The 12668-nt window shown below is 38.4% G+C and overlaps 1 protein-coding gene across 1 annotated transcript; it reads left to right on the forward strand.

Annotated features, from left to right (window-relative positions):
• Window positions 1–386: 386 nt before the first annotated feature.
• On the forward strand, window positions 387–10518 carry LOC149138207 (uncharacterized). The gene is made up of 3 exons (XM_089450285.1): window positions 387–1644; window positions 10030–10158; window positions 10457–10518. Exons 1-3 carry the CDS (start codon window positions 387–389, stop codon window positions 10516–10518), a joined length of 1449 nt encoding a protein of 482 aa, XP_089306411.1.
• The last annotated feature ends 2150 nt before the right edge of the window (window positions 10519–12668 follow it).

Genomic DNA, 12668 nt, shown 5'->3' on the forward strand with positions numbered 1-12668 from the left:
GTCCATTTCCTCTTCCCTCTCTTCTGATCCCCCCCCAGAACCACTAGAAGCAGCTCTAAAGAGCATGGATCCATTCCTGAAAACCAAAAGAAGCCTAGACGAAAATCGACTAAACAACATAGAGATGAAAATGCATAAAAAGACATAGCTTTGGGTCTTCAGAGTCCTATAGAGTCCTATATACAAGGACAGATAAACAAGGACTCAACAAACAAAGATCTTGGAGGAAGAGCACCTCCTCGCACTCCATTGAAATGATGAGAACGCTTTCTTGGAACAACAGGGGATTGGGGCACCCCTCCAAAACAAACGCCTTAAAAGATCTCTTAAAACAAGAAAGACCAGAGATAGTTCTACTCCAAGAAACAAAGCTAGGATAGGCAGAGATGAATCAAGTTATTGAGAAGCACAAATTTTATCAAGGAAGTGTATGCGAATCTAGAGGGGCCTCAGGGGGAATCGCCACTCTTTGGCTCCAAGACAAATGGATCAAGATAGCAGAAATAGTGGAACGACATTGGATAAAGACTACTTTGCAGAATAAGATGAGCAGTTACCAGCTAATCATTTTCAATGTCTACGTCCCGATTCACTACAGAGATAAGGAGGCTTGCTGGTCTTCTCTCAGCAACATCATTGCAGAGGAAGAGAACAACAATATAATTGTAGGCAGCGACCTAAACCTTATCCTTCACGCTAATGAAAAGCGTGGCGGCTGCTTCAACCTTGACCCCTTCAGAAATCAGTTGGAGCACGTTTTGCAGCTCGTAGATCTCGTTGATATTGTCCCAAAGAACCGCAAGTTTACCTGGAGCAACCGCAGGCTTGGCAAAAATAATATAATGGAAAGGCTGGATCGAATATTGGCAAATGTTTCTTTTCTCTCATCCTTTGTTGCAATCCATGCTTCTATTCTCCCCTTCACTATATCATATCATTATCCCACTATTTTAGTTTTTCAATCCCATCGCCCCCTGGGGCCTATCCCTTTTAAATATAGTCCCTTATGGAATCATATTCCGGCTGCCAAATATTTAGTCCAGCATACTTGGCGCCAGCATATAGAAGGTTCGCCCAGCTATATATGGGAAAGTAAATTGAGAAATGTCAGGCTCGCTCCCAAGAACTGGGCAAAATCCCAATATAAAGAACCAGAAGCACAGAAGTTGGAAGTAAAGGCTAAGATTGAAAATTTACACCATGCTATGGAAAACCAAGAATACACTCAAGCAAGTAAAAGTCAAGAAGAGGATCTCTACAGTCATCTCTACAACATCAGAAGAGAAGAGGAAGAAAAATGGCGCATAAAATCAAGACAGGTTTGGCTGAATAGCGGGGATAGGAATACATCCTTCTTCCACAAGCAAGCAACTGTCAGACAAATTCGAAACAATATAACAGCTATTATAGACAGCGCAGGCAACCAGCATAATGATCAAGCCTCCATTAAAAACGCAGCTACAACTCATTTTAGAGAGCTCCTGACAGAAAAAGGGGAAGAGGAGAATTACACTGATTTCTTACAGCATATGCCAAATAAAATATCAGCTGAAGCCAATGAAAGACTGAATGAAGAAATTAAAGAGGAAGAAATCTTGGGAGCAATCTGGTGCCTCCATCCTGACAAAGCTCCAGGCCCGGATGGTTTCCCAATCTGCTTTTACAGGGAATTCTGGGAAACCATCAAAAAGGACCTCATCAAGTATTACAAATGGATACAAAGGAAAAATAAAATGGGAGGCTTCACAAATTCAACCCATCTTGCTCTCATCCCTAAAGAGAGCCGCCCCTCTACCTTTTCCCGCTTCCGTCCTATTTCCCTATGCAACTCTTCATATAAAATTTTCACGAAAATCCTTGCTTCTCGATTAAAGCCTCTCTTGCCAAGCCTTATTTCTGAAAATCAAGGCAGTTTTATGGCCAACAAACATATTTCCGACTCTATCTTACTTGTCCAGGAAGCCATTAACTCAAGCCTTTCTAGAAAGGAAAAGGGCTTCATTTTGAAACTAGACTTGGCTAATGCCTTTGACAGAGTCCGACACTCCTTTCTCCTTGCTACTCTTCAAAAAATGGGCTTCTCTCCCTCCTTCATTAACCTCATAAAAACCTGCATATCTGGACCTTGGATTGCCCCTCTCATCAATGGAAGACCCAAGCCTGCTTTCCAATCCTCAAGAGGATTGAGGCAAGGTTTCCCTCTCTCTCCCTACTTATTCATTTTAATGGATGAGTCTTTCAGTTGTGTCCTTGATCATAAGAGACAAGCATGCCTCATCACCGGAATCAAATTTGAAGATGGAGTGAAAAATATCAACCACTCTCAATTTGTTGATGATACCCTACTGATTGGAGGAGATTCTACAATAATTGCCCAAAGGTTCAAGCTCCTTCTTGATAAGTATATGAGATATTCTGGAGGAATGATTAACCATCTCAAGAGTTGCATTTACGGCTGGAATTCTTTAGCCCAAACTCTTCAAAATCTATCCATCATCTTTGGGGTGCCATGCAAGCTAAAATGGGACCACTTCAGCTACTTGGGAATGCCAGTAAGCATGGGTCGTGCTAGAGCCGAAATCTGGGACAAAATTCTTGATAAATTAAAAAGAAAGTCCACAACTGGGGATCCTTTTGGCTCAACCTAGCCGGCTGAATGGTGCTCCTTAATTCTACGCTGTCTTCGCTTCCTTTATATCAGTTCTCCTTAGCTTAGACGCCTACCTCTTTTCATCACAAAATGGAAAGTATTATTAGACATTTCTTATGGAAGGGAGGAAAGAACGATAAGAAAAAAATTAACTTGGTCAGCTGGAAACAAGTTATTTAGAACAAGGAAAAAGGCGGGCTTGGAATCAGATCTCCTTTGTTCACTAACTTAGCTTTCGGTGGCAAGCTTATTTGGAGATTGTTAGAGGAGCAGCAAGCTTGGTGGAAAAGAGTCATTGAGGTCAAATATCTTAATACTCCAAGGCAACAAGTGTTAGTTAGTGAAATCCCGGTAAGGAACATCACAGGTATATGGAGACTTTGTAAAAAAGCCATTTCTTTTATGGCTCAAAATGTCTCAATAGTTACCACTAGTGGGAACAAAGTCAGCATTGCAAGCGATAAGATTATGGGAAATAAAGCCATCAACAGCTTTACAGGTATGGAACCAATCATTCTCTACTTCCAAAGGAGGGGAGTATACTACTTAAATCAAATATCTCATTGGGATGCAAAAACGCAGGCATGGATAGGCCGGAGCTTCCCTCCCATCCCTGATCATCTCAAAGAATCCTTTAATAACTTTCAGAACCATCTTCACAACATCGCACCTCTATATAAAAATGGAGCTGACGGTTTCCGCTGGGATCCCACGGGTTCAAGCTATACAATTCAGGAAGGTTATAATTTTCTGTGCAATAGGGATCTCCCCACTTCTCCATGAACGTATTGGAGAGAAACATGGAAAGCTGAAGCCATTCCCAAGGTTAAATTCTTCATTTGGACCCTTTTAAAAGGGAAGACTCTCACCTTTGAAAACCTGCAAAAGAGAGGCATCTTGGGCCCTTCTCAATGTCCGAATTGTCTTGAAGCTGAAGAGACCATGCAACATCTCTTTATTTCACGCCCTTTCGCTATCTCTTGTTGGAAATGTATAGTCCCCTATGTCCCTCTCATATGGAATCCTCATCAGTCCATTGGCGAAGCCCTAAGCATCTGGAAGAAAAGCTATCCATGGCCAAATAAGAAAAATAACATTGTCAAGACGGTATGGGATGCCCTCCCTTACGCTCTCTTATGGAAACTTTGGATCGCAAGAAACCACAAGGTCTTTAGGGGCCAGGAGACCTTAACCAGACTTCTTTGCAATAAAGCCAAAAGTCTGGCTATAGAATCCATAGCTGCCAAGAATTCTAAGAAAATCGACATGGCTAGCTTCTGCAATGAAGAGAGAGATTTTATCAAGAATTTGATAGATAAGTGTAGCAACCTCTCTCCAGCAATCAATTACAATAGCTATTCCAATACCTCTGGTCATAACTAGAACATAAGATTAAAGCAGGGTGAATTCACTGAATGGATCTCCAACAACAACACTCATATCATTTTCTTCGATGGCGCCTCCAAGTCTAATCCGGGAGGTGTGGGAGCAGGGGGAATCATCTATTCGCCTAAAGGAGAACCCCTCGTTTCTTTTGAGTGGGGTCTGGGAAATCTCTCCAACAATAGAGCTGAGGCCCTGGCTCTCTATCAAAGCTTGCTCCAACTTCAAAACCTTGGCATTAAGAAAGCTTGGATCTTTGGGGACTCCGCTATCATCATCAGTCTCATTATTAGCAAGAGATTGCCTTCAAATATTCATATTCAGCGAATCATCAGTAGATGTCAAAGCATGATCAGCCAATCTGGGGAGATTAAACTCTTTCATGTCCTACGCACTTTAAATCGAGAAGTAGACAAGTTCGCCAGTCAAGCTTGCTCAAGAACCAAAGGGAATTTTTTCTGCAACAACAAAGTTTCATTTCAATATCTACCCTGATCTTCTTTTGACTAATGCTTTTCCTTTTAAGATCATCTTCTGTTCGACCGTTTAAGGAGACCTCTGTCTAAATCCTCTGCAATTCTGATTTGGTTCCCCTCTTCTGCTGTATGTTTTGTACCCTTGTCCTCCCGTTTCCTCTTGCCCTTTGCTTCCTGCTCTCTCTAGTGAATCCCGAGAAGTCTCACTGCATGCTTTTGATCCTTATCCCTTCCAATTTGCTGGCTGCAATGACCTAGAATCAGGTGTTGTTCGCCGTTGTTCTATCGCCCTTCAATTTTTCCGCTCTCATATCCATGTTTCCATGGAAAATTATATGCTGGAGACTCTTATCAATTCAAGTGCAAACTACCACAGACTCTTCAAGTTGCCAGAGGATACTTGTGCACGGCGGATCCGGCTTTTAAATTCAGATTAAGATGTTTTGCAAAGCTGGCTTTCTCCTCTTCCAATTTGTCTGAATTTATACTTGTAACAGTCATCCTCAGGTCAAAAACCTCCGGAGATTAGCACATTGTAGCAAAATAGTCAAAGTGCAGCCGTTCCATTCAAGCTCTAAGTCTGTACTCCTATAGCTTTGCCTCCTTTTCTTTTTTGAATTATAAACAGCACCCGATTTCGTAAAAAAAAAAAAAAACAGGTAGAGATTCTCTCTTGCTTGATAAATCTTGCAATAAAAAGGTTGATGGGCCTATTTGTTCCACAATCTGAAACGGGCCAAGCCACATTCGTTGGAACTTGGTATGCTTACCTTTTTCCTTGTGTGCTTTATCCCATTTCAATACCAGGTCTCCGAGCTGAAAGGATTTTGAACTTACAGAATTTGCATCAAAGGAAGCTTTGACTAACTGTTGATGATGTGCGTGTGTAATTTTGGCCTTTTCCCTTTCTTCTTCAAGCTTAAGGATTTGTAATTGTCTCACTTGCATAGAAGAGGAAGGAGTTTCTTCAATAAATTGAACTAGGGCTAGAGAGGGAATAACTACATTTGTAGGGAGGACAACTTCTTTCCCATAGACCAAATTAAAAGGAGAAGTGCCTATGGAGGCCTTCTATGTTATTCAATCTGCCCATAGAGAAAATATTAAAGACTTATGCCAATTTTTCTGACTTTGATCAATGGTTCGTTTAATAATCCTTATGAGATTTTTGTTTGTAGATTTGGCTAAGCCATTTCCTTGAGGATAATAGTTAGCAAAGTATTTAAGTTTAAAACCTCTTTTAAGAGAAAATTCTGTCATAGCATTGCCTGAAAAAGAAGATGCATTATCAAACATAAGGGCAGATGACAGAACAAATTTGGTAATAATAAACTGATCGATGAATTCAATGTTGTTTTCATAATTGGATACCTTAAGAGGAATTGCTTCCACCCATTTTGTGAAGTAATCAGTTGCTGTAAGGATGTATCTATGCTACTTAGAGGAGTGAGGAACGATCTCACCTATTATGTCCAGTCCCCATTGTTCAAATGGATGTTCAATGTTGATTGGCTGCAATGGTAATGCGAGTTTCCTCTGTCTGCCAGCAGCTGTTTGACAAACTTTACATTTCCCTACATAATTGTGTGTGTCCTTCAATAAGGTTGGTCAATAATAGCCAACATGTAGGATTTTATGTGCGGTTGTGTCCCCTCCAAAATGTCCACCAACTGGTCCATCATGGAATTCCTGCAAAACCTTTTCTGCCTCAGATTTTTCAAGACATCTAAGAAAAACAAAGTCATAATTTATTCTAAATAACACATATTTGATGATTTGGTATTGTCTAAATTTTAGCCTCAAAGCCCTTTTTCTTTAGTAACTTATTTGTGTAGGGGAATACCCATTTCTTAAATAAAAGATGATATCAACATATCTGGATTCAGTGTCATTAAGGCTTACCCCGTATATTTGTATATCATCACCTGAATCTTGTAGCGTTGATAAGTTGGATGCTCCTGCTAACATTTTGCAAAAACCTTGACCTTTTACAATTTTCGCTGGTCTGATTTCAATGTCATATTCTTCCAGTTTTGTTACCCAATTTTCCCTCTTCTCACCTAGATCCCTTTGTATTAATAGATTCTCACTGCTGAGAATGGTACTACTACCTTGGTGTGGGTTTTGAGGAGAAAGGGTCTGAAATGCTTTATTGATTTGAAAACATCAAAAGCTTGTTTTTCAACATTTGAGTAGTTCAATTCACCCCCCTGTAAATTGGAGCGAAAGAAAGAAATTCGTGCTTCGGCTTTATCATCATTGACTTGTCTTAATATAGCTACATATGATTTCTCGGAAGCAAAAGCATATAAAATGAAATGATTAGAAAAATTTGGAGCTGCTAAACACGATTGCTGGTTTAATCAAATCAAAGGCTTCATGCTCTGTATGTCCCCATTTAAAAATAGATTTTTTCTTAATCATGGATTGAAGAGGTAAAACAATTCGTGAAAAGTCAGGGACAAATATTTTGACAAAATTTATTTGACCTAGGAAAGATTGCATAGACTTTTTGTTATGAGGTAAAGGAATTTCAGGAATTTCTCTTATTTTATCAGGGTCAATGTGAATCCCTTCTTTGGATACAATGAATCCAAGGAGTTTTCCTTCACTTAACACAAAGAAAGATTTCTTGGGATTAAGAGAAATTATGTACCTCTGACAACACTCAAAGATTTGTTTTAAATCTTTCAGATGATTACTATGCTTTTTGGAGTATATAGTTATATCATCTAAATAGATTACCACTGATTTGTTTACCAAACCTTTGAAAGCTATGTCCATGGCTCTTTGAAACGTTGCACCAACATTGATTAATCCAAATGGCATCTTCTGATAGGCATAGGTGCCCCATTTGGTTCTAAATGTAGTCTTTAGCTGGTCATCTAGATGTACTAGAATCTGATTATAACCTGAAAATCCATCCAGGAAAGACATTAGTTCTGAGCCTACAACTGATTGCAATATCTGTTCCATAGGAGGCAATGGAAAGTTGTCCTTCTGACAAGCTTTGTTGAGATTGCGGAAGTCTATACATATTTGAATATCACCATTATTATTATTATTATTATTTTTATTTTTATTTTTATTTTTATTTTTATTTTATTTATTTATTTATTTATTTATTTTTTCTGATTGGGACAAGGTTGGAGACCCACCTGGAATGTCTGACCGGGAAAATAATCTTGGCTTTCAGCAGTTTATTCAATTCAGATTTAATCTGATTTTCTAAATTGGGATGAATCTTTCTCAATTTTTGCTGCATAGGTTTTTCATCAGATGTCATGGGGATGGTATGTTGAATTATAGAAGTGTCGTATGTTTTAAGATCTTCATAGTTCCAAGCAAAGACATTCTTATATTTCTTCAACAAATGTATGAAGGCTGATTTTTCATCTGATGTAAGACCAAGGCCTAGATTGATATTTTGAGGTTTAAGGTTAGTTCCAAGATTAACTAATTCAAACCTCAAAGTTGAACTCTAAAGTTTTGAGTTGGTGAGTCTTTTGAATCTGTCCTTAAGGTCATATAAATCTTCCAGCTTAACAATAGACTTAGGTATAGCATTCATAGTTGCTTCTTGCTTAAGCTGGCTGTCATGTTGATCTTCATCAATTATCTGGTCATCATAAGAACCTTCTGATGTCAAAAAGCTTATGATATCTGGATCATTATTAAAGACTCGCCAATTGGTGACATTGTTGGGAATTGAAGGACTAAAAATCAATTCAATAGAAAAGCGACCGGGACTGTAATCTCCGGGTGGAATGAGCTTGGAGGTCACATTAGCTAAAAGATCGGTGCTTGTGTTTTAGAGTCTTGGGATAGGGGAAATATTAAACGATGTAAAGTGAGAAGTAAGGTCTTGGAATAACGATTGGTAATGTTTCAAATGTCCAGATAAAAATTGTATAGTATTTCTTACCTGTTTTATCACAATTTCCGAATCTCCAAACACTTGAAGGTGTTTGATATTAAGGTCGATGGCTTTATATAGTCCTTGAACTAATGCTTCATATTCAACAGTGTTGTTTGTGCAATCAAATTCAAGTCTGCATGCTAACATAGTTTTTTCCCCGTCTTGGCTAATTAAAGAGCTAACTACAGGTTTATCTACAAAATTTATACACTTAGAAGTATATGTTTGAGAAAAGTTTTCAACTTGCGATACAACAAAATTTTCCAAGAAAGGTGAAGTATTTGCATTAAAATTTCCTAGAAATGATTCAACTGAGTAGTTTCTGATGATGTTGTTGCTATATGCGACTGGTTCATTCTCTCCTTCTAGTTTTGTAACAATATACTTTTGATGTTTTTCGTGATCAACCCTTATTTGATTTGGCTTGCCATTATAGGGAAGCCACATGTGAGACCAGTCAATTGCAAAATAACCATGGAGCTTTTCTGACCAGTCTCTACTAAGGATTAAGCCGTAGAACTCGGGAATATTAGCTACAAGAATGTCAATGACTTGACACACTTTAGGGTTCGATGAAAGTCTAATGGTAACTTGATTAAGTTCCCCTATAACTTCGACTTGGGATTGGTCTAACTGCACAATGCGCACAACAGATTTTTGAGGCTGAACATTCAATTTCACACAAACTGTTCTTGGTAAAATATTAGATGAAGCTCCAGAGTCAACTAAACAATTGTGTAGATTTTTGTTGAAAATTTCAAAAGTCAACAAAAATGGAGGAGTATGGGATTTAGATCTTCCTCCAATTGGAGCAATATCGGTAGGATCGATTCTGTCTAGTGAAGTGTTAGGGGACCTTCCCATTTCTTGGGCAGCTTGTGAGACTACAACAGCAGGAAGAGGAAAAGTAGGGACTGCTTTGAGTTCTTTTAGTAGCAACTTCTGCTCATGTTTCAACTTGCTAAGCTCATGAAAAGTAATGTTTTCCCTAGTCTTTTTCATATCATCCACAATGTTATATTCCATTATATCAGATACTATTAGGGTTTTAGTTGGAGGTGAAGATTTTGATTGAAGAGGAACGGTTTGGGTAGAATTAGATGGAGATTTCTTACTTGTTGTTTTGTCCTTGGGAGCTGAAGTTGATACCTTTTGGTTTGGATTTGTTTGTGGTAAATCAACAGGGCTTCTACTCCGAGTTGCAACAGGTAGTGCTTTTTATGTATCTTCATTGCGAAGGATAAAATCCCACATTCCTTGTAATTCGACCACTTCTTCATCATCTGTTTGTTCTTCAGTTGTTGAGACTTCATCTCCCTCCATATCTGATTCAGCATTTGATATAGTGCTTGGAGGCTTAGGATTAGCGAAGGGATTCCTTTTATATGGTATGAAGGATTTCTTTGAGGAAGTCTCCGATACTTGTTTCTTAATATCAACCATTTCATTAGACATGGTTTTGAGGATATTTTGTAAACCTTCAAGATCAAAAGGATCTTTAGGTGGTTTTTTCTTGGATTCATCCCTAAAAGTCACTTTCTTGGATTTTCGTTCTTCTAAAGCATTTTTCTTATCTAAGGCTAGAATTCGTTTTTCTACAGCTACTGCTTCTTTCATGTTTACTGCGAAAGTTGGTTTGGCAGCTCTATCGACAAAAAAAGCTGCATTTGAAGGGAGAGCAGAAATGTACCATTCATTTTGGACTTCATCGCTGGGCTTGGATGCCGTTGGTATTTTATTCAAATAACTTTTTGAAACGAGAATTGAAGTCTTTGATCAGTTCTTTAGGTTCAACTTTCAAATTGGAGAGATCATTAAGAAGGGTAGCCGTGGATCTGTCATCTCCAAATTTGGTTAGGAACTGCTCTTGAAAGGCATCCCAACTATTAATAGAACCTGATGGTAATGAAAAGTACCATGATCCTGCTGATCCTTGTAAGGTATAAGGAAATAATCTTACAACTGCATCTTCATCTACTACTTCGTTTAGATTAATGGAAAACATAAAATTGTTTATGTGTTTTTCAGCTGGTAGGCCATTATCAGGATTGAAGTTTGGTAGCCAATTTTTGGGATGGGCTGGAAATTGATGTAAATGCCCTACCATCCGCACAACTCCTGCATTTGTCCATGGCCTTGGAGGGTTTTGACCCATCGTTGGTGTATGCGTAGAGGAAGATGTTCCAGTGGTTGAAGGTGATTGGGTAGAGGAGGCTTGTGCTCTAGTACTTGTGTAAATCACGATCTGGAGTTGTGAGGTGGGTGATTGATCTTGTGATGAGACAGATGGAATGAATGAGGATGATTGAGGTGATGATGAGAGAACCTCACTATGGGATTCAAATGGTGTCTTCTTAGCTCTCTTACAGCTTGGTAGAGGGAATTTGAATGGGGGGATCCCAAACTTTTCACTCTGTGCTCTAGTCAACCTTTGAGATGAGGGAAACTGAGAAGTAACACTATCTTGGGATAACTCAGATTCTTCTTGAGATATCGAAATCCCCTGTAACTTATGAATCAAAGATTGGACTTCAGGGGTTTCTATAGAAGAAGAATGATCTGGCTTCTTTGGAATTTCAGTAGTGGATTCTAAGGGTGTCTTTACAACTTCTTGCTTAGGATTCAGATATTTGGAATGCGATCAAGAAGTTGGAGGTGAGGGTGAGGGAGTTTACTCTTAGAATGGCCTGTTGGTTTGAATTTACTTGCCATTCATAGTTAGGCCCTCCTTCTAGCACCAAAATGTTGAAGCCTCGAAAATTGTTGCTACAACATGGGGGAAAACCACCCGGTCCGGACCTTGGTTGGCAACTCCTTTTCCGTTTGGTGTAGTGGCTCCGACTGGGGATAATGGGACCAATTTCCCAAAACATATTTTGATAGTGTTGATAGGGTGATATATGATGTAACGGGGGAATGATTAAGCTAAGTGTAATCTAATGTAAACTATTTAAGCACATGCATATATCCTAGTTTGGACACTATTAAACTATAAATATGCCCGTGAATAAAGTAAAGTATGACATCTACAATAATGTCGTATAGCAATTGGTAATAAAGACCATTCAACTGCAATAATAAGTGAAATCATTTAACAATAATCATTTTGGATAAATAGTTAGCCAAAACGATTGTGAAAGATATATCACATATATAATCGTTCATATATTCAGCATAAAATTAAAGCCAACACCATAAAAAGTGCAATAATGCTAATCGTAATTCAAACTTTCATACATAAAACAATTTTAAGAGAAGTTATTGCTTGATACATAAATAAAATAGAATCACAAGATAAAAGTACCATATATGATAAGTTCTGCTCATGTGTTTCGGCAATATCAATCTAATTCCAGTCAATCCAACATCATCTAAGAGTGCAAAAGTGAAATTTCAGTAGAGGATGCCAGATATTCAAAAGAAAATAAATCTTGTTCCATTCATTCCACCAAAACCTCCTCATAGGTATAAAAGTGCATGTTTTGAAGAATGTTTCTAATAAAAAATTTGGACCCCTCTCTAAATGCATGAGAGGGGTTTAAATACTAAAACTATAGGTCCTAAAATAGATTATTACAAAAATAGCTAAGGAGGTTTAAATGACCTTTCTCAGATTATGCTAAATAAAACTAAATTAAAAATAAAATAAAGTGACTAACTCCTTTGCATTTGATCCTTAGGATCGTAGATATCTATCATTGGTTTGAGCTGTGTTAGTTACTTGATCACAGATTTCAACTGTCCAGTAAATATAACGTTCGTGAGTGCTGGCACCATTTTTTGTGTGGAGGTAGTTATGCATCGCACGATCATCCACTGGCTGTATGGTTTGACTAAGAATTGCTAGTATGTTTCCTAGTTCAGCTTGCTCGATTGGCTGATGACCTCATCCCTTTCCTTTGTTGCCTGTCTCCATTGCTACTCTAGTTGATTGGAAATTGGAAGAAATGCTGGTATAGATTGTGTAACCAAGTTGATGCCATGTAGATTTTCGTTAATGGCTTCAATGATGCTATTTGCTGCTTCTGCCACGACCGTCGTTGCCCTTTCTGCTTGCTTGAGCTGAGAATCCCAGTCTACAAATAGAATTTCTTTATGCGATTCCTCTAGTTTTGAAAAATCAGCCTTCCTCCCATCTTCTGATTCTTGCCAGGTGATAAAGTCAGAAATACTTTTATGGACTTCATCATACTCAAGTCTCATGTCGACGACTTGGCTTGTTAGCTTATCACTGATCTCA

The sequence above is a fragment of the Pinus tabuliformis genome, chromosome X, assembly GCF_031772625.1.
Source record: "Pinus tabuliformis cultivar Carrire ecotype Pingquan chromosome X, CPIR1, whole genome shotgun sequence".
Taxonomy (NCBI): Eukaryota; Viridiplantae; Streptophyta; class Pinopsida; order Pinales; family Pinaceae; genus Pinus; species Pinus tabuliformis.